Source organism: Macaca nemestrina, chromosome 9 (assembly GCF_043159975.1).
Source record: "Macaca nemestrina isolate mMacNem1 chromosome 9, mMacNem.hap1, whole genome shotgun sequence".
NCBI lineage: Eukaryota > Metazoa > Chordata > Mammalia > Primates > Cercopithecidae > Macaca > Macaca nemestrina.
Window position 1 is genome coordinate 122,790,922 of NC_092133.1, and position 21,905 is coordinate 122,812,826.

Here is a 21,905-nt window from a genome sequence, read left to right on the forward strand (position 1 = left end):
TTTATAAGGTTCCTCATCAACCAACATTACCCTAAGTAATGGTTTTTGCAATAGACTTCTAGAGAGAATTCCATCATTCTTTCTGCATTTATTAGTTGGAATTCTTTAATATGGATCAATTTTTTATCCTTACTTATTTGGTATTCTGAAATATAGTTTGAAAAGAAAAAGCAAGATCCATTCGTCATTCTTTTCTGTTACTGATCCATTTTCTGAATAATGAATTGGGGTCCTGGCATCCTGCCTTGGTGGGAACCAGGGAGTTGTTCTTTACCTTTTGGGGAAGAGGGAAAGGAGTGGGAGGAACATCTTATCAACTCATTAAAAACCCGTGGATGCGTCTGAGTATATTTGAATCAGTTGCAGTAATTCCTTTTGATATTCATATTGCCCCATCTTTGGCCAGTGGAGACTTCTTCTATTTGACTTGTGTGTCTCTTTGACACTCTTAATCTGAGCCATTAACTTCTGGGCAGCAGTTTCCTCCTCTTTAAACAATTGGGTTAGTTGGTCTTCATGATTTCTTTTAGTTGTAGCTTCCCTTCCGGAAAAAAGATGGTATATGCTAATATTCCATGACTAAATTTCTTATGCTGAAAATCTATTTTTATTTTTTCCCTCTTTAGAGTCCACACACTGGGTGAATTAATGCATTTGAAAATATAGAATGCTTTTGTTTCTCTCTCTTTCTGATCTTTTAGCTCCTAGTTATGTGACACTGGCTTGACAGGAGTCCACACTCTAAGCTCAGTATCTAGGTAAAAAACCAAACAAAGCAAACAATATAAACATTTCTATACTTAAGGCTGTAATGAGGCTTACAAAAGAAGTCCCTGATTTTGAAGATGGATTGATTTTGAAACATAACCAGCAATGTAGTTGTTATTATTCCAAATGTGGTATTTTTTTTCCCTTCTATGGCGGGTACCAGGCATAAAGAATGGACAGCTGTACTTCATCCCATAGGCCTGGTAAGGCAGAACGGAGAGCCGAGAAGGGCCTGAGGCCTCCCAGGGAGCTGGCTGGGGAGACCAGAAGGCTGCAAAGCTGGCCAACGCTTGCCAGGTGGCTGCGGAGAGTCAGCTTCAGTCTCTACAAGCCGTCCATCCAGGCAGCTCCTGAACCAGATCCAGGCAACTGGGCCAAGTCCCCAAGGCTGTCTCTGGGACCAGAAGGTATAACCAAAGGGAAGCATGGATTTAAATTCCAGGGCATAAAAGAAAAGTTCAATGTATCTAAGAAGGTGCTGAAAATGACTTTTTTGTAAATGTCTAAAGGACACTGTCTTATACCAAACCATATACAATAAAATTTTAAATGAGCCTGAGTTCTGTTTCCATCCGTGCCCTGTGGAGCACATGTGACATCAAAGGCAGCTCTGTAGGGTGCAGGGAGGAAGGAGTGTGCTTTTATTTCTCATTTTGGCACAAATCCATCAAACTATTTTTGATGGCTGGGAAACAAAACTTACATTCCCTCTAAATTCATTGCATTTGCCAGATCCACCTTTGTTTTTCTACAGTGATGGTTTCTACTTCTTTAATCTTTGCATTCCTCTTACTTTGAGGCTTTATTTAGCAGGAAAAAGGCAAGAATGATGCTAGATTTCAAGGGAAGCCTTAAATAGCCCAGTTCATTAAGCAGTCCCCTCTGCAACTTACCATTTCTTCTCCCCAACCCCCAATTTAAAACAGTTGTTTGTAAGACTTTTAAACATGAACCATCCCTCTCATAGGAGTCTTATGATGTGAAAAGGAGCTGCTGGTTTCATTTCAATGTGGTGGGAACCCTTGGTGATGAGCAAATATAGCTTCAACCTAATGCATGTGCACAGTGGCTGTGTGTGTGTGTGTGTGTGTATGCATGGTGTGTGTGTATGCATGGTACATGTGTGTGTATGTGTGTGCCTGTGAGCCTCTAGAGATTCTGGAATTCCATTCATCATAAGAATTAGAGATGTCAGCATTGCTTTCAGCAATTCTGTCTCTTCTTTGCCACCACAGGACTGTTCCTTACGGCTTTTGAGATGTTTCCTTCATGATCTGTCTTTGTGCTGCCTTGCCCCACCACCCCTCAACACTGCACTTCAGTGGAGACTGATGCAGACGGTGCTGTTTCTATTTCTTTTTCTTTTTTAGAGATGTGGTCTTGCTCTGCTTCACAGGCTGGAGTACAGTCCTGTGATCATAGCTCGCTGCAGCCTCAAACTCCTGGGCTCAAACATCCTCCTGCCTCAGTCTGCTGAGTAGCCGGGACTACAGGTGCATGGCACCATGCCTGGCCAATTTTTAAAACGTATATTTTTGGTAGCAATAGGGTCTTGTTATGTTGTCCAGATTGGTCTCAAACTGCTAGCCTTCAAGCATTCCTCCCACCTCAGCCTCCCAAAGTGCTGAGATTCCAGATATGAGCAACTCTACTCGGCCTTGTTTTTATTTCTTTTGGACTATTTATTTCTGATCATTTTTACTGCTCTTTTCCAAACTCTACATTCCCCATCCTCTTTGAAACTTTGAATCCTGATGTGGTTGGGTGGTGGGTTCTGCCTAACTTGTTAAAGAGTGACCCTAAAGCGCCTGAAGTGGTTGGTTTCATTACATTAGGGTCTTTTGACAGCTCAGGGAGAAACTGCCACTCTGTAAACATTTATCACCTCTACTAGGGAAAAAAGGCCCAGGCCTGATTATAATGGGTCAGCAAGTGGAGGAGAAGATATTATTAGCTTCAGTGTCTTTGGTATTGGACTTCTTTTCATTCCTGCATTAATAACTCATAACTTATTGATTTTTTCCCTAATCTTTGTCAGTGATGTTGCCTTAAATTATAAAGGACAGTAATGCAATATTAGTAACAGTTCTATCAATATACTAAAAGCTTTACCTCCTCCTACTCCTTCATTTTTAATCAAAATAGGACCTTCCCTGAAGGATTGGGTTATGAGTACAATGAATTTATGTTGGTCTAGTATGCAATATTATGATTTAAAAGCATTTCTCAATGGCAAAGTAGATAAGGAATTATATGAAATTCTACAAATGCCAAGAAGTATTTCAGTGATTTACAAATATTGTCTGCCTTCTGTATGCATAAAATGTCATAGATTGGTGCCAGTGAACACACACATATATCTCAGGTGAGGATTGGCTTCAAATAACTTACTGGTACATTCTAGGAGAGAAAAATTAAAAAAGAACTTACATGAAATATTTCCTAAATAACACAAGAAAACTTAAACCTAAATGTTAGATTGGTTGGAGATATACATATACATATACAACCAATTGGAGATTATGTATATTTATATTATATATAATTATATATGTTGAAGATTTTATGAATATATTGGTTGGAGATTATATATATACATGTATTCTGATGATATATATGATCATCAGAATTCAGAGAAGGAGAACTATAGATTGAATGAAGTCAAAGATACCAATATGAAGGAGAAGGAAGAATTTGGATAATTTAGATAGAGGGGAGCAGGGTGGGGAGAAGAAGAGTTCCAGGCATGGGAAATAACATCGGTAAATTAAAAAATAAGGACTAAGTGGTGGAAATTTATGGAAGGCCAGGATGACTTGAGCTCAGGGCTCTTGTGACATAAAAGACTTAGTGAGCTTTTTACTAATATCTTCAGTGTATGAATAAAGTTGATGATAAAGAACTTTAAGAATATGCAGTTCTCTGTACAGATATGAAGTAGCAATTATCTTCAAATTATATTGTTGCTAGTTTAAGTATTTTAGTCTGTTTGCCAAAATTGAAAGAAAATTATGAAATCACAACTACTTATATTTGCAAATACACTGGAGTGTCTGAAAATGACAAAAAGCACAGATTTACCTTTGACTTTGTACAGAGAGAACAGTGAGAATCTTGGCACTTGCTGGATTTTTAAGAGTTGCATGGATTTAATATAAAGACATCCTTTGGTGTCGACCTCAAAGGGATAGTATATGTGACTCTCCAGGCCACTTGTAGAAGGCAGTCTTCATTGTTCAGGGAAAGTGCTAAGCATTGATAAAATCCCACTGATATGAGATATTTCAAAACAATTTCTGGCTTGTTATTAGAACTAGCCAAAATGATTTTATTGAGTATCTTCTATGACCCCAGCAGCCTATGATAAAATATGTGAGACCTCTGATTCTTGATCTTACAGAACTTATTAGGAAGATGAGAGTATTCACTGGAAGAAAATTAGGAAATAAAGACATATACAAGGAGGGAATACTTGAAGGGGGTATAAGTGGATGTCTTTGCTGATGTTCTTTCTCTCATTTCCCTTTTCCTTAGGAAATTGATCTGTCATATTTTCAACTGCTATCTCTACTGGTGACTCAAATAGATATCTCTTCTGGATTTCCTACCCATACACTGAGCATTTTTGCATCATCCTAAACTTCAGATCTCCAAACCCAAACTGTCTCTCCCAACCAGATTAAGTCTCATTTCCTTTCTGCCTTTTATAGTACCCTTTTAATCACCCAGGCTCAAAATCATTGACTATTTCTGCATATCTGTATGTCTTTATATTTATCACTCACCATGGCCACTTATTCTGGATTGTTAGTAGATCAAGAGAATAGAGAGATTTTTAATCAAATGAGCCCAAATATGCAAAGCAAGTGTGGACGAGAGAAGGAAACGAAGTGACATTCTCAGGTCTCTTCCATGGAAGATACAGATGGTAGAGTTTTGACTTAGTGGCACTGAGCTAGATCTGTTTCGGGGCAAGATAGAACAATGGGAGAGATCCCGGCTGGGTGTGGTGACTTAGGCCTGTAATTCCAGCACTTTGGGAGGCTGAGGTGGGCGTATCACCTGAGGTCAGGGGTTTGAGACCAGCCCAGCCAACATGGTGAAACCCTGTCTCTATTAAAAATACAAAAATTAGCCAGGCATGGCAGCGGGCGCCTGTAATCCCAGCTGCTTGGCAGGCTGAGGCAGGAGAATTGCTTGAACTCGGAAGGTGGAGGTTAGAGTGAGCTGAGGTCACACCACTGCACTCCAGCCTGGGTGATAGAGAGAGACTCTGTCTCAAAAACTACAACAACAGGAGAAATCCCCACATTCCTTGGCCTGAAAATGTATTTGTATATACATTACCTGTTAACTTCCTTAATATTGGTATATCAAATTTTGATAGAGTTTTGCTTTCAAAGTTTTAGAAAAGCTTAGCATTGAAAGGAATTTGCATCTTTAAATTTGCATTTTCTATCACTGTGTTTTGGTATCCTGGTGGGTTTACATGCAAAACACATCTATCTCCAGACTGTCTAATGTGCTATTGTCAATTAGTGGAATGAACTGTTATGTGTTGCGGGCTATCTTTCCCCGGTGGCATTTAAATAGAGATGGCATCGCTGTTTCAGATACTGAAGATGTGAGCCTAGCGTTGGGTAGGAGATTGGACTAGCTTTCTATAACTCATTCTAAGATTAGGATTTTCTAACTTTATAGTGATTCATAAGACAATTATTTCATAATGGATTTCTACTATTATATAGTGTGCACGTGATAAGCATACATTGATTTGGACTTTTTCTATGACAACTTGGAAGGCAGAAAGTTAAGCACTTAAAAATGACGTCCAAGGGTGGCAGAGTATTTATGGATTATACTATGATTGTTGAATTAAACTAAAATAAATATTACCTTGAGTTTATTTGTCAACATTTTTGGTAGGATGGAACTCAAGAGGTAGGGGCTGCACCTTTGAAGCACTGGGATTGGCATGACCATGGCATTAAAGTGATTAATTCCCTGACAATTAGCCTAAGTTTATAAAGTTATACAGTGTTAAGGGCTCAGGGTATCTCTCCATAAGCAAGATAGAAAGGGATGGAAATAAATACCATTTCCTTCTTTGAACTGAAGCCATGTGAGATAAGGAATGAAAGAGTATAATTTTAAGGCATTTGGTAGATACTGTTAAAAAAAAGTTTCATGGCCAAACATACTTTAGAATTGAACTCCTGGGGTTTTCAGTCAGGTCCAATGTTCTCAGTGTGATGTTTTCAGATGCCTCCTCTACTCCAGGGAGGAAGTCAGAAGTTATTGTATGAAGCCTGAAAATGCAGTTCCTTTAGATCCTGTGCCAGTATCTCATCATCATCTTGGGACAAAGAATATGGTAAACATCCACAACTTACACAATAGAATGGAAGAATTCCTTTGAACCAGATTAACCATAGGGAAAATATCTGCATATCTTCATAGCAGCCAACACAGAGCTGTGTGTATTTAGCACTGACTTCAGACCTCACTTGGGTGTGTGTTCTTCCTCTGCAGGGCTTAGTTCTCCACAGGGAACTTCTTCACTCTAACCCTCTTGTATAGGTGGTCTTGTTCTTTTTGTTGTTGTTGGTGTTGTCATGAAATACTTTTGAAGAGTGCCAATCCTCAATAAATATAAAAGGATGATGGGAGAGAGAACCACTATTTTATGACTGCCCTAGTAATTAATAAGTGACCTAGGTAAGAATGGCCAGCAGGTGCTAAAATCAGTGAGTGAAAGATTGTTGAGGAATAGAATATTCTCCAAGTGTCAACTCTTGGACTACTTAGTTACAAAGATGAAACACACCTTTATGATGGAGAATACTTTAAACCAGTGATCAAATTTAAACAATTTTTTTTTTTAAGACAGAGTCTTGCTCTGTTGCCCAGGCTGGAGTGCAGTTGTGCTATCACAGCTCACTGTAGCCTTGACCTCCTAGGCTTAGGTGATCCTCCTATCTCAGCCTCCTGAGTAGCTGGGGATACAGGCACATGCCATCATGCAGGGCTAATTTTTAAATTTTTGGTAGAGACAGGGTCTCCCTATATTGCCCAGGCTGGTTTCGAATTCCTGGTCTCAAGGGATCCTCCTGCCTCAGCCTCCCAAAGTGCTGGGATTACAGGCCCCTGTGCCTGGCTAAATTTAAACAATTTAACATCATTAGTAGAGTAACAAATTGACATAATTTACCCGTTGACTTATTCTCTGCCTGTCACTTAGCATTCCTCCCCACTATGTTCCACCTGAATCGAATCATGAGAAAACAATTAGATAAATCCCCAAATGAGGTGTTATCCTCTTAAGAAATACCAGTCATTATAGACCAGAAAGGCTGGGGAGCTGTTTAAAGGAGTTTGAAGAGATATGACATCTAAATGTAGGATGTGATCCTGGATATCATCCTGGATCAGGGAAATAGCTATCAGGGACATTTCTTGGGCCATTTGGGGAAATTTGAAAATGGACTATATAAGATAATGATATTGTATCAATGGTCAATTTCCTGAGTGTGATAATCATGCATATGTAAGAGAATGTTTTTGTTTTTGGGAGATTCATGTTGAAGCATTTATGACTTAATTGTCATGATGCTTGCTACTAACTTTCAAATGGTTCTCATTTATACATATAAATTATCTAAAACATGTATGGTAATATTTATTTAAAATAAAAATAAATGTTACATATGTTATATTCAGTATATTACTCAATATAACTATATATGTTATATTAAGTATATTACAAATATTTGCTTTGTACCTGCACATATACACGTTCGTGTATGCACATAAAGCAAATATGCCAAAATGTTGGTGACTGGTGAATCTAGATGAAGGGTATCTTCATCACACTAGTTTTGAAGCTGTTCTGCTGGTTTGAAATTTTTCAAAATAAAAAGTTAGGAAAAAAGAACTTTGTGTTAGAGATGAGGTAGATACAACAATCTTACAAGATTGTTGTAAGAATGATTGAGATGATGTGTATGAAAGTGCTTTGTAAGCTGTGAAAGTAATGTCTCTAAGCCTCTTTGTGTTTAGGATGTAACTTGTGCTGAACTATAACACCCAATGTTGTATTTTGGGTTGTAACTTGTGCTGAAGTACAACATCCAGTGTTTGTATTTTCTATGAATGACTATGGATTCATAGGGAAAGAGAAATTTAATCAGTGGCTTTATTAAGACTCATTTCACACATATGTAATTTAGAAAAAGAAAACTGACTCTGTTTCACTGAGATTAATATAGTTCTGCCCATGGCATATCTAGAACAGTGTCTAAATACATCTAACAAATAATAGGTTGTTTTTTTCAGTAAAGAAACAAAATTTCACTTACTTTTAATGCTCATTTAGCCAGTTGCATTTATGGAAAATCTTTCCCCAGAGGTTGGAAAACGAGCAAACAACAGCTTTAATATAAGTCAATAGAACATTAAGTAGAGAAAAGCTCAGAGTTGCATGCTGTGCTATTATCTTGTGATAATTTCAATTTAGGTTTCTTTTTAAGTATGCGTTCAGGATTTTACTGTTAGACTAAATGTAAAATGCAGTCTATGTCTGTGGAGTACTGACATGAACCTGGAGAGTGAACATTTTGCCCCTTCTCAGGGAAGCAGGCCAAAATATCTGTAAAATGGTGACATTTTGATCCTGACTGGAAGACAACCATGTTGAAAGAATGATAAGGAAGGGATTATGGAACAACAAACATAACTTGTCAGCTGGAAGAGACGTTCCTGTCAGGCAATGAACTTGACGAATTTCTTCAGCTAGTACAGACAGTTCAGGTGTAGGCTGTAGTTTTCATTGGTGGTGGCTGTGGGGTGCTACATCAGCCAGACTGACACTAGGTTGCCATCTTTCTCAGTGGGCACATGAGGAAATCATGATGATGGCTATATTAGTGACCATTAAGTAATTATTCTGCACTAGGAGTGATGTTCAATGCTTTCTGTGTATTTTCTGTTAAACCTCACAATATCCCCGAGGTTGGTAAGAAATATTTCTAATATTCTTTTTTTTTTTTATAGATTAGGTGGACTCAGGTTAGATAACTTATGTAAGGTCATACAGATAATAGTGGCCAAGTTGCTACTTGAACCCAGGTTGTGTGACTCTAGAACCTGTTTTATAACCACCACGCTATACTCAACTGATTCTCTAAAGTTGGTATTTGAGAGAACAGATGAAAAAGATGTGAAGGCTTTTTAGCTATAGAGAGATGCGTTCTGCAATGATTGAGGAAAAGGGATTGGAATTACTCTCTCAACATAACATACTAAGAATAACTAAGCAATATATAGGACCCAACAGTTGTCAGACATTAGACAAGCAGCACAGACAGTGACCTTTCGGAGAAGGCAAACAAACGAGATTGTTGCAGCTTGCTGCCTGGAGAGAGTTCTAGGCTGAGGCACAGGAATACATATTATATTTCTAGACATGTAGCAGAGCCCAGGAATTACCCTAAGTTGAGGAACACAGTTCAGAGGTTGGAGAGGCTAAGGCTGCTAGAATTCACAAGGCCAGATCTTGGTTAGAAGAGACCTAACCAAGGTTAGGAGAGACAGAGAGGCAACTCTAGAGATCTGTTGAGTTTTCAGTGAGGAAACTCCCCAAGGCCAGAGAAAGACACAGGAGAGAATCAAGAATTGGGTGGAGTCATCCAGGAGCTCAATAGTAGTTTTTTTTTTTTTTCCCTTATCACCCAGAGTGGAAAGACCCTGGTTCTCAGGGAACCATTGTCTCCTGGTGGGTCTCATGGTGGGGCCAAATTTGCCCTTGACAAAAGGTTCTTCTGGTCTTACTTGGCAGAGCTTAAGAGCAAGCCATGGAAGGAACAGGTTGTGTCCAAGTAACTTTATTGCACCCAACTCAAGCTCAGAAATATTTAAAAGAATAAAAAGCTCCAGTACCAACAAAGTAACATGTATATTTCTGAAATCCAATAAAAAGTACCAGTCATTCAGGTTGGGTGCTGTGGCTCACACTTGTAATCCTAGCATTTTGGGAGGCTGAGGCAGGAAGATTGCTTGAGCCTAGCAATTCATGACCAGTCTGGGCAACATAGTGAGACCCCCATCTCTGGAAAACAATCTAAAAAGTAGGTGGGATTGGTGCGGCACACCTGTAGTCCCAGCCACTCAAGAGGTTAAGGTGGGAGGATTGCTTAAATCCAGGAGTTTGAGGTTGCAGTGAGCTATGATTGTGCCACTGCACTCCAGCCTGAGTGACAGCAAGACTTTGTCTCTAAAAAAGTAAAAATAAAAAGAAATTACCAGGCATTCAAAGAAGCAGGAAAATGTGACCCGTAATGAGGAGAAAAACAGTATATAGAAAAAGGCCTAGAAATGACACAGATGATAGAATTACTAGACAAGGACTGCTATGGACTGAATTGCGACCCTCCTCATCTTTACCAAATCCGTATATTGAAGTCCTAACCCCTAATGTGATGATACTTGGAGACGGAGACTTTGGTAATTTGGTAATTAGTGTTAGGTGATGTCGTGAGAGTAGGGCCTTTATGATAAGATTAATAACTTTATAAGAAGAGGAAGAGAGAGATACAGATTAACTTTTTGCATGTGCCATGTGAGAACACAGTGAGAAGGAAGCGATGTGCAAATCAAAAAGAGGGCTCTCACCAGGAACTGAATTGGTTGGCAGCTTGAGTTTGGACTTCCAACCTACAGAATGGTAAGAAATAAATATCTGTTGTTTAAGCCACGCAGTCTACGGTATTTTGTTATAGCAGCCTGAGCTAATACAAGGCCATTAAAACAACTATTGTAAATATACTGCATATGTTCAAGTATGTAGAGGAAAACATGAGTATGATAAAGAGAGTCGTTGAAGATATAAAATAGACATGCATTAAATTTCTAGAGTTAAAAAAATACAAGACAGAAGATACAAGAGAGGGATAAACAGCAACAATTAGTAAACTTGAAGACATAGCAATGATCTAAAATGAAACAAGAAAAAAAAGGACTAAAAAGAATTAACGGAGCATCAGTGAGTAGTGGGACCATAGAAAATAGCCCATCATATTTATAATTATAGTGACAAAAGGAGTGGAAGAAAAGAAACATATCTTAAAAAATAATGGCTAAAAAATTAAGAGTGGAGGGGGAAGGAACAGAAAAAAAATCTAAAGAAATAGTGGCTGAAAAATATCCAAATTTGCTGAAAATCATCATCCCACAGACCCAAAATTTCAATAAGCTCCAATTAGAAGAAAGTGAAAAAAAAACCACACCAAGGCACATCATAATCAAAAGCAGTCAGAGACAAAGGACATTATGCACAGAAGAACAAAGGTGATATTGAGCTAACTCCTTGTTGGAAACAATGCAAGTCAGAAGACAATGGAGCAGCACCTTTAAGGCACTGAAAGAAAAAAAACCTCTCAAACTAGACTTCCATACCAAGTGAAAAAAAAATTTAAAATAGATGAAATAAAGACCTTCCCAGACATACAAAAGCTGAAAGAATTTATCATTAGCTGACCATCAGTACAGGAAATGTTAACAGAAGGCCTTTAGACAGGAAGAAAATGATACCAGATGGAAACTGAATCTGCACAAAGAAATAAAAAGCACTAGAAAAGGTAAATATGAATGTAAATACAAAATACTTTTTGTTTATAAAAATATCTTTAAAAAACAATTAACTGTTTAAAGTGAATATTTTAACAAGGTATTATGGTAGTAAAATCTGTGACAGTAGTAGCACAAAGACCAGGAAGGGGCAAAAGGGAAAAAGTGTCATGAGGTTATTACACTATATGTAAAGTGTTATAACAGAACTTGAAGGTAGACTGTATCAGTGTAAAGATGTTTATTACAAACCCTAATGAAATGACTAAAGAAACAACACAAAGAGATATAGCTAGTAAGCCAATAAAGAAGGTAAAAAGGAATCATAAAAAACACTTAATTCAAAAGAAGATAAAAATGAGCAAAAAGGAACAAAGAACAGATTGGAAAAATAGAAAACAAATAGCATGATGATATATTTAAACTCAATCATGTTAATAGTCACATTAAATGTAAATGGCCTAAATTCTGTCAATTAAAAGACAGGCTCTGTCAGATTGGATTAAAAAAAAAGCAGGACCCAACTTTCCACTGGCTAAAAGAAACCTAATTAAATATAAAGACACAGATAGGGTAAAAGCAAAAGGATGGGAAAAGATATAGCATGCCAGCATTAATCAAAGAAAGCTGGAGTAGCTGTATGCATATGGGACGATGTATATTTCTGAGCAAGAATTATTACTAGGAATAAAGAGGGTAATTTCAAAATGATAAAGGAATCATTTTCTCAAGAGAACATAGCAATCCTAAATGTGGTTGAAGTTTCTAATCCTAAACTGAAAGAAGAAATAGCCAGACCACCATTTAGGTGGAGATTTCAACACCTTACTCTCGATAATTGGTAGAAAAAACAGACAGAAAATAAGTAAGAATATAGAGTAATTGAACAACACTATAATCAACATGATCAAATTGACATTTATAGAACATCCTATCTCACAACAGCAGAATACAAGTTCTTTTCAAGTGCACACAGAACATTTACCAAGATAGACCATATTTTGGGCTATAAAACAAATCTTAATCAATTTAAAAAGATTTAAGTCATTCAGGGTATGTTTTCTGACCACAGTGAGATTAAAGTAGAAATTAATCACAGAAAGATATCTGGAAAATCCCCAAATATTTAGAAACCACACAACACACTTGAATAACCATCAATACAAGAAGAAATCACAAGTGAAATTAGAAAATATTTTGAAGTACATGAAAATTAAAACAACGTATTAAAACCCACAACCACAATTTGTGAGTTACCAATAAACAATGCTTAAAGGGAAATTAATAGCATTAAAAGTGTATTACATTAGAAAACTAGAAGTTTCTAAAACCAATGACTTAAGTTTCAACCATAAGAAACCAGAAAAAGAAGAGCAAATTAAAGCCAAAGTAAGCAGAAGAAAGGAAATAATAAACTATAGGAGCAAATCAATGGCATAAAAAACAGAAAAATAATAGAGAAAATCAGTGAAAGCAAAGGCTAGTTTTTTTTTTTTACTTTATTAAAATACTGAGCTTATTTTAAATGTATATTTTTGTCTTCCCACCATTTCCATGTCTGACCATTGGTGCTACTATGTATGTAGTACATACATACTTTAAGTATGTATGGAATGTTAACATTCCGTACAAACTTAAAACCAAGCAAAGGGTGGAGTTCCATTTTTACAAGCTAAATGACATTTTGGACAACACATTCTTGGCAATGGGACCTGGACAACATTTATCAAACATGGTAGGGAAAGTTCTCACTCTGCATTATAAAAAGGACAGCCAGATATCATCTGTTACAGAGACAAAATAAGATGGAAAATTTTTAACAAACTGTTAACACTGTTTTCTTAAAGAGACTTAATCCACTGCCAGAGATCTGAATAGCCTCCTGGTCAGTCATCCAGAAGCAACTCTTCACATAATTGATGAACTTGGCTTCCACTTTGGGAAGAGAACCACCTATATTTGCTTGCAATTTTGCTTTAATGTCCTTTTGTTGTTTTAGGAGTTTTTTCCTGAATTTTTTTTCCTTTGTTTTTCTTTTTTTTTTTTTTTTTTTTAGAATTCTTGTCCTTTTGATCTCAGTGTTGATGGTTTTGAGTCTTTTCCATGGTGGAAATGATTTTTGTGCATTTTTGGCTGGAGCATCTCATATAGATTTCTTCACTGGCACTGTTTCTTCAGTTTCCTCATTATCAAATTCTCCTCCTCCTCCCTCCTCCTCCTCTTCCCTCCTCCTCCTCCTCTTCCTCCACCTCTTCCTTCTTTTTATTCTCCTTCTCTTTCTTCTTCCTTCTCTTCCTGCTCCTCCTCCTCCTCTTTCTTCAGCAGTGGCAGCAAGTTTTACTTTTTTCTGTGGAAACTTGTTACCACCTCCAGGGGCAGATCACTTTCCAGATACACTTAAGAGTTTCACATCCTCCTCCTCTTCATTTTCCGACTCCGCATCTTCCTCCGCAGATACTGAGTGCTGTCCACGAATATGTACAGGCCCTGAACCACACTTCAACTCTAAGACCGGGTGGTGTAATTTCAAAGCCCCTAAGGGAAACCATTGACTGTACAGACATTTTCCTTTTTTTTTTCTTTTTTTATTATACTTTAAGTTCTAGGGTACATGTGCACAATGTGCAGATTTGTTACATAGGTATACATGTGTCATGTTTGTTGGTTTGCTACACCCATCAACTCGTCATTTATATTAGGTATTTATCCTAATGCTATCCCTTCCCCAGTTCCCCACTCCCCGACAGGCCCCGGTGTGTGATGTTCCCCGCCCTGTGTCCAAATGTTCCCATTGTTCAATTCCCACCTATGAATGAGAACATTAGGTATTTATCCTAATGCTATCCCTCCTCCAGTCCCCCAACCCCCGACAGGCCCCAGTGTGTGATGTTCCCCTCCCTGTGTCCATGTGTTCTCATTGCTTAACTCCCACCTATAAGTGAGAACATACGGTGTTTGGTTTTCTGTCCTTGTGATAGTTTGCTTACAATGATTGTTTCCAGCTTCATCCATGTCCCCACAAAGGACACGAACTCAACGTTTTTTATGGCTGTATATTATTCCATGGTGTATATGTGCCACATTTTCTTAATCCAGTCTATCATTGATGGACATTTGGGTTGGTTCCAAGTCTTTGCTATTGTGAATAGTGCTGCAATAAACATACATGTGCATATGTCTTTATAGTAGCATGATTTATAATCCTTTGGGTATATACCCAGTAATGGGATCACTGGGTCAAATGGTATTTCTAATTCTAAATCCTGGAGGAATCGCCACACTGTTTTCTACGATGGTTGAACTAATTTACACTCCCACCAAGAATGTAAAAGCATTCTTGTTTCTCCACATCCTCTCCAGCATGCGTTGTTTCCTGACTTTTTAATGATCGCCATTCTAACTGGCGTGTGATGGTATTTCATTGTGGTTTTTATTTGCATTTCTCTGGTGACCAGTGATGATGAACATTTTTTCATGTGTCTCTGTTGGCTGCATAAATGTCTCCTTTTGAGATCACCAATTATCTTTAAGAACAGTCCGGCTAGGGGCTCATGCAAAGGATGAATTGCACATTGTTGAAGCAGAGGCAATGAATTATGAAGGCAGTCCAATTAAAGTAATACTGGCAACTTTGAAAATGTCTGTACAAAATCAACGTGCAAAAATCACAAGCATTCCTATACAGCAATAACAGACAAACAGAGAGCCAAATCATGAGTGAACTCCCATTCACAACTGGTACAAAGAGAATAAAATACCTACTATCACCAGAGGGAACAGGCAACCTACAGAATGGGAGAAAAATCTTTGCAGTCTGCCTATCTGACAAAGGGGTAATACCCAGAATCTACAAAGAACTTAAACAAATTTACAAGAAAACACAAACAAACCCATCAAAAAGTGGGCAAAGGATATGAACAGACACTTCTCAAAAGGAGACATTTATGCAGCCAACAGAGACACATGAAAAAATGCTCATCATCACTGGTCACCAGAGAAATGCAAATAAAAACCACAATGAGATACCATCACACGCCAGTTAGAATGGCGATCATTAAAAAGTCAAGAAACAACGCATGCTGGAGAGGATGTGGAGAAACAGGAATGCTTTTACATGTTGGTGGGAGTGTAAATTAGCTCAACCATTGTGGAAAAGAGTGTGGCGATTCCTCCAGGATTTAGAACTAGAAATACCATTTGACCCAGTGATCCCATTACTGGGTATGTACCCAAAGGATTATAAATCATGCTACTATAAAGACACATGCACACGTATGGTTATTGCAGCACTATTCACAATAGCAAAGACTTGGAACCAACCCAAATGTCCATCAATGATAGACTGGATTAAGAAAATGTGGCACCATATACACCACGGAATACTATGCAGCCATAAAAAGGATGAGTTCATGTCCTTTGCAGGGATGTGGATGAAGCTGGAAACAATCATTGTAAGCAAACTATCACAAGGACAGAAAACCACACACTGCATGTACTCACTTATAGGTGGGAGTTGAGCAATGAGAACACATGGACACAGGGAGGGGAACATCACACACTGGGGCCTGTCGGGGGTTGGGGGACTGGAGGAGGGATAGCATTAGGATAAATACCTAATGTAAATAACGAGTTGATGGGTGCAGCAAACCAACAAACATGGCACGTGTATACCTATGTAACAAACCTGCATGTTGTGCACATGTGTCCCAGAACTTAAGGCAGAAAAGCAAAATAAATGAAGATTATTACAGACCAATATTCTTCATGAACACATATGTAAAAGTTATTAACAGACTTTTAGCCAATAAAATTCAACAATATGTAAAAAAGATAATATGGCCAAGTGGAGTTTCTTCCAAGAATTCAGAGTTGGCTTAACATGAAAAAATAAAATTAATCAATGTTTTCCATATCAGCAGACTAAAAAGGAAAAACCATATGTTTATCTTAATTGGTGCAGAAAAAGCATTTTACTATGTGCAACGTCAATTCTTGATAATAACTCTGAGCAAACTAGGAATAGATGGAAACTTCTTCATCCTGATATAGGGCATCTATGAAAAATGTAAAGCTAACATCTTACTTGATGGTGAAAGACAGAAAGATTTCCCCTGAGATGAGGAACAGGGTGAGGATGTTTGCCTCATTACTTCTATTTAACATAGTACTGGAAGTTGTTATCAGTGCAGTAAGGCAAGAGAAAGTAATAAAAAGCACACAGATTGGAAAAGAAGGATAAACTGTCTTCATTCACAGACCACATGATTGTCTATGTGGATAATCCTATGGAATCTGAAAAAAAAAAAATCAACTAGAACTAATAAGTGAGTTTAGTGAGAATGCAGTATATAAACCAATATAAAAAATCATCTGCATTTCTATGTACTGGCCATAAGCAATTAGAACTTGAAATTGAAAAACAATACAATTTATGACAGCATCAAAACTTATGAAACACTGGGGATAAATTTGAGGAAAAATGTGTAAAACTTCTACACTGAAAACTACAAAATGTTGCTGGAAAAACTAAATAAGGCCTAACGAAATGGTGAGATATACAATGCTCATAGATTGGAAGACTCAATATTGTTAAGATACCAGTTCTCCCCAAATTGATCTATATATTTAACATGATTTCAACTGAAATTCTAGAAGGCTCTTTGTTTTGTATAATTTGACTTGTTGATTCAAAAACACAATTTTGGAAAAAGAAGAACAAAGTTAGAACACTTATAGTATGTGATGTTAAATGTTATTATACAGCTCTGGTAATCAGGACAGTGTGGTAATATTATACAGGTAGAAGACATACAGGGCAATGGAGAGCAGTGATTTTCCACAAAGACACCAAGTTAATTCAATTGGGTGAGGAGGATTCTTTCAACAAGGGGTGCTGGAACAATTGTATATCCAGAAGCACGAAAACAAAACAAAACAAAACCTCAGCACTTACCTCACAGCACATGGAAGAATTAACTTGAAGCACGTCATAAACTTAAATGTAAGAGTTCAGGCAATTAAACTTCTAGAAAAAAATGTAGAATATCTTAGTGACTTTGGGCTAGGCAAACATTTTAAGAATATGGCTCAAAAAGTATAACTATAAATAAAAAAATGGATACACTGACTTTATGAAAATGAAAACCTTTTTCTTTTCAAAAGATACTAATAATTGCATGTCATGAACTAGGGAGCCAGAGAATAGGAGAAAATATTTGCAAAATATATATCACATATATATAAAGAACTCTTGAAACTCAGCAGGAAGAAGACAAAAACGCAATTAGAAATGGGCAGAAGAGTTGAAGGAGCCTCTTTTTTTCCAACATCATTAGTCATTAAGTAGGTACAAAGTAAACCACTTCTGTTAGGAGGGCTAAGATGGAAAAGACTGACCTTATCAAGAGTTGAAAAAGGCCAGGTGCGGTGGCTCACGCCTGTAATCCCAGCACTTTGGGAGGCCGAGGAGGGCGGATCACGAGGTTAGGAGATCGAGACCATCCTGGCTAACACAGTGAAACCCTGTCTCTACGGAAAATACAAAAAAACTAGCCGGGCGAGGTGGCGGGCGCCTGTAGTCCCAGCTACTTGGGAGCCTGAGGCAGGAGAATGGCGTGAACCCGGGAGGCGGAGCTTGCAGTGAGCCAAGATGGCGCCACTGCACTCCAGCCTGGGTGACAGAGCAAGACTCTGTCTCAAAAAAAAAAAAAAAAAAAAAAAAAAACAGAAAAAAGAAAAAGAATTGAAAAAGATTTGGAGTAACTGCAACTCTCATATGCTCCGTACATACATTTTATTTTATAGAATAGTACAAATATTTTATAAAATAATTTGGTATTTTCTTAAAAAGTTAGATACCATAGCCCCCAGTGACTCCAGTCCAAGATAGTTTTCCAAGAGAAATAAAAACATATGTGTGCCATGGACACAGGGAGGGGAACAATACACACTGGGGCCTGTCTAGGGGTGGGGTGGCGGGAGGGAGAACATTAGGCTAATACCTGCTGGGCTTAATAACCCTCCGTGATAGGTTGATAGGTACAGCAAACCACTATGGCGCACTCTTACTTATGTAACAAACCTGCATGTCCTGCGCATGTACCCCTGGAACTGTAAAAATAAAAATAAAACAAACAAGCAAAAAACATATGTGCAAACATGTATAAAGACTTGTATACAAACATGCAAAGCAGCTTTATTTCTGATAGCTCTAAGTTAGAAATAATCCAGAATTCCAACAGGTACATGGTTAAATTTTGTTATATTCATACAATTCAATACTACTCATAATGAAAAGGAAATATCAATATCAATATATTTAATGACTCTCAAAAGAAGGAAGATCCAAGAAATGTCAAGCATGCCAGTAAGACAACTATACTCAAAGGATCTAAGTGAGTGAAAGGAACCAGACAATAGTAATTTGTCCACACTGTATGGCTCAATTTCAATAAAATTGTAGAAAATGCAATTGAATCTATAGCAATAGAAAGTATATGGTTGGTTCCCTGGGTTTAGGTTAGTGGGTAAGGATGGGGAATGCATTACAAAGAGGTAAAAGGTAACAGCTGATGATGAAAACATCCATTATCTTGATTGTGGTGATAGTCTCATGGACATGCATATATCAAAATCCATTAAGTTTTACACTTTAAATATATGCATTATATTGTGAGCCAATTATACCCTATTAAAGTTGTTAAAAAAAGAAGATATAGAGAATTGTGAGACTAAGTTTAGATTGTGCATTGGGCAAGAATCCTAACTTACATCTTTGGTGAAACATTCAAGTAGCTTATTAACAGTTGTGGTAGAAGTCTGGACATTTAGAGCAGATGAGACCTTAGTAGTGATATTTGACATTGCAGAGAAGTAAAATGAGTTGTTCAGGATAGTTACAGGTAATTTAATTAAGCCCTTAACGGAATGCTACATTTCGTGACACACCTATCAGAATGTTACGGAAGACGGGCCTGCCCTGTCTACCTTTGTGGCTTCTACTCTGTCTTGGACAATGCTTTGTACACAGTGGTGCTCAGTAAATAGATGCTGGCTAGTCAAAGCATGATGTTTCCTAAACTGAATTATAGATGAGAAGTGCTTCACTTTCTTGGTATAGTGGAAAGATGCATTCAGTAAGTGGTAGATCTTATTACAATTTCCAATTATTGAGCTCATTTGGAGTTTCCTTTGGGCACAAAGTTGTTTTAGCAGCATGCTTGACACTTCTTGGGTCTGGAAGAGCTTCTGAAGTGGAACATAAATTGTGGGGGTACATAGTATTTAAGGTCTGAGTTTGGCTACAAGTGACAGAGAAGCCAAACAACAGTGGCTTAAACAAGGTGGAATTGTACTTCTCTGTCACCTAAGTCTTAGCTAATGAAGGGGCTGTGTTCTGGGAAACCATTAGGGACCCAGGCTTGTTTTCTTTTTTCCCCCACCATCTCTAGGTCTTGCCTTTGTCCGGATGTTTCACAGTGGCTCTTATCATGTCCACTTTTTCTCTAACAAGAAGGGGTAGAGGAAGGAGGAGTGAAAACTACTACCAGAAAATTCTACACGTCACTTCTGTGTGGATTGTTTTAGCCAGAGCTGTTACTTGACCACATTGCCTGCAAGTGATCTGGGCATGAAGTCTTATCTTGGAAGAACTGAGAATTGATACTGTGAGACTACCTAGCAGCCTTAGCCACAGGGAAAGATTTGTGTATCACAGAAGCTTTAGCCTTACAGATGATTAGAATTCATGGACATTCATGATATCATAATGTCTCCCGATTGTTCATTTCTTGCCTCAATTCAGGAAGTGACACAGAGGGGAGACTTGAGTCACGTGGCTAGGAGACAGGCTCACCTTTCTACCCCATCCCTGGTCCATCCACTTCTGCTTCAGGCCTGTGAATGAAGGAAATAACTTCCCCTGTGTCTCTCAGGTTACATTCTGGTGGTGAGTATTTCCTCCCAAAAAAAGCCACAAAATGTTCCTGTGAAAGGTCAATATGGGGGAATGGAACCTTCGATTAAAACAAACAAACAAAGAAAACTGTTACAAGAGACATCTGAGACCAATCGCAGGAAATTTGTTATCATCATTTAAAGGATAGTAGTTTAGTCATTGCTGAACACTTTACTCTTATAATTTTGTGAAGCAGCTGATTTTCATTTCCACTTTTTCACAGGGAAGAAACCGAGTCATGGAAGGGTATAGAATGAAGTAGCTCTGTTCAACAAGGAAATCTGTGGTAAAACCAATCCTGGAGACCCAAACTAGGGGTTTGCTATCCATCTCTTTGCCCATCAGGTCATATTTCTTTTGGAGAAAATTAGAAATGATCTAAAGAAAAAGAAAGAAAATTGAAGAACTTTCGTCCCCAAGCCCTGTATTAACAGAATCTACATTTCTCTGTTGATTGCACAGAGGTCAGCCCCCCAGAGTTCACGGGAAACCGGACGGCCTCATCCTCAGAGCCATGCTTTGCACTCTTTATCTTTTACACAGGGTGCAAAAGTGTTGCTTAGCAACATCGATTCTTCCAGCTCTAACAACTGCTGCAGCCCGCACAGCTGACAATGGAGCAGAGTTTGCGAGTGAGCTCCTCATTTTCCAGCTTCTTCACTGTGGCGAGAGGGAATAAAGAAAGAAAAGGCAAGTGGGATGAAAGAAACATAGTCAACAGCACTGTGTAGAAAAGGACCGGCTGATGGTGGGGAATGGTCGGGTACCACACATCCCATACAGGCTTAATAAATGCTCGCCAAGAAAATTAAAAGGGGGTGATCACAGCAGCAGAGGTTAATCAGGGAAACTAAAGAGTCAATGGAATGTGATGGTCGGGCAGTCTGGAAATGGAAGTTTTTGACTGAGTGGATGTCTAAGCACATTCATCCCCTTCCTGTTTTGGGGTTTTGTTTCTTTTTAAGCCAGGTTATTGGGCATGTTTTTAAGGGAAATAGAAAGGATTGAGGAGGACTTCTTTTTTTTTTTTTTTTTTTGCAACTCTCTTATTGGCAAACCTAAATAGGGGTTCAACAGTTTCTTACTGAGTTATAAGTGTTTACAAAGATGTTCAGAATAGCCTGCTTTCAAAACTTCAGTAACTGTAGCATCTTGGGTTGGCTGCTTCTTTGGTGTTCAACAGAGGAGTGTGCAACAGCTACCACTTGCAACTGATCTACAGCATTCGAGGTGATTTTAATGCTGGAAATACCCTCATTTCCTGGCTCATAGTCTTTCTCCCTCCTTCCATCCTTTCATGGAGATAAAATGGAAGAACATGTGCTGGCCACTCATAGGAGATATTTCAAATCTGAGAGATTACAATCTTTCATATCAAATGCAGTTACGGCCCTTTGTAGAGCGGTTTTCTGAAGTGAATCAGATGAGTTTTTCCGAGCTAAAGGAAGTCAAGATGAAATAAATAAAAGCAGAGAGGAAATTGAAAGGGGTGGTGGTGGGGGGAACATATGTTTTCAGATGATATTTTAAAATAGATGGAGAGCTGATGAGACAGAGA

At 38.1% G+C, this 21,905-nt stretch overlaps 2 protein-coding genes across 3 annotated transcripts in view; both read left to right on the forward strand.

Moving 5' to 3' along the window:
- The window catches only part of LOC105480058 (uncharacterized), a 53,628-nt gene extending 37,704 nt beyond the window's left edge, over positions 1-15,924 (forward strand). The window contains 1 exon segment of the mRNA XM_071070416.1: positions 963-15,924. Within this exon segment, the coding sequence (XP_070926517.1) occupies positions 963-1,267 (305 nt within the window). The 3' untranslated portion in view covers positions 1,268-15,924.
- The window catches only part of LOC105480053 (nebulette), a 379,519-nt gene that overhangs the window by 48,003 nt on the left and 309,611 nt on the right, over positions 1-21,905 (forward strand). The gene's annotated exons all lie outside the window — the stretch shown is intronic.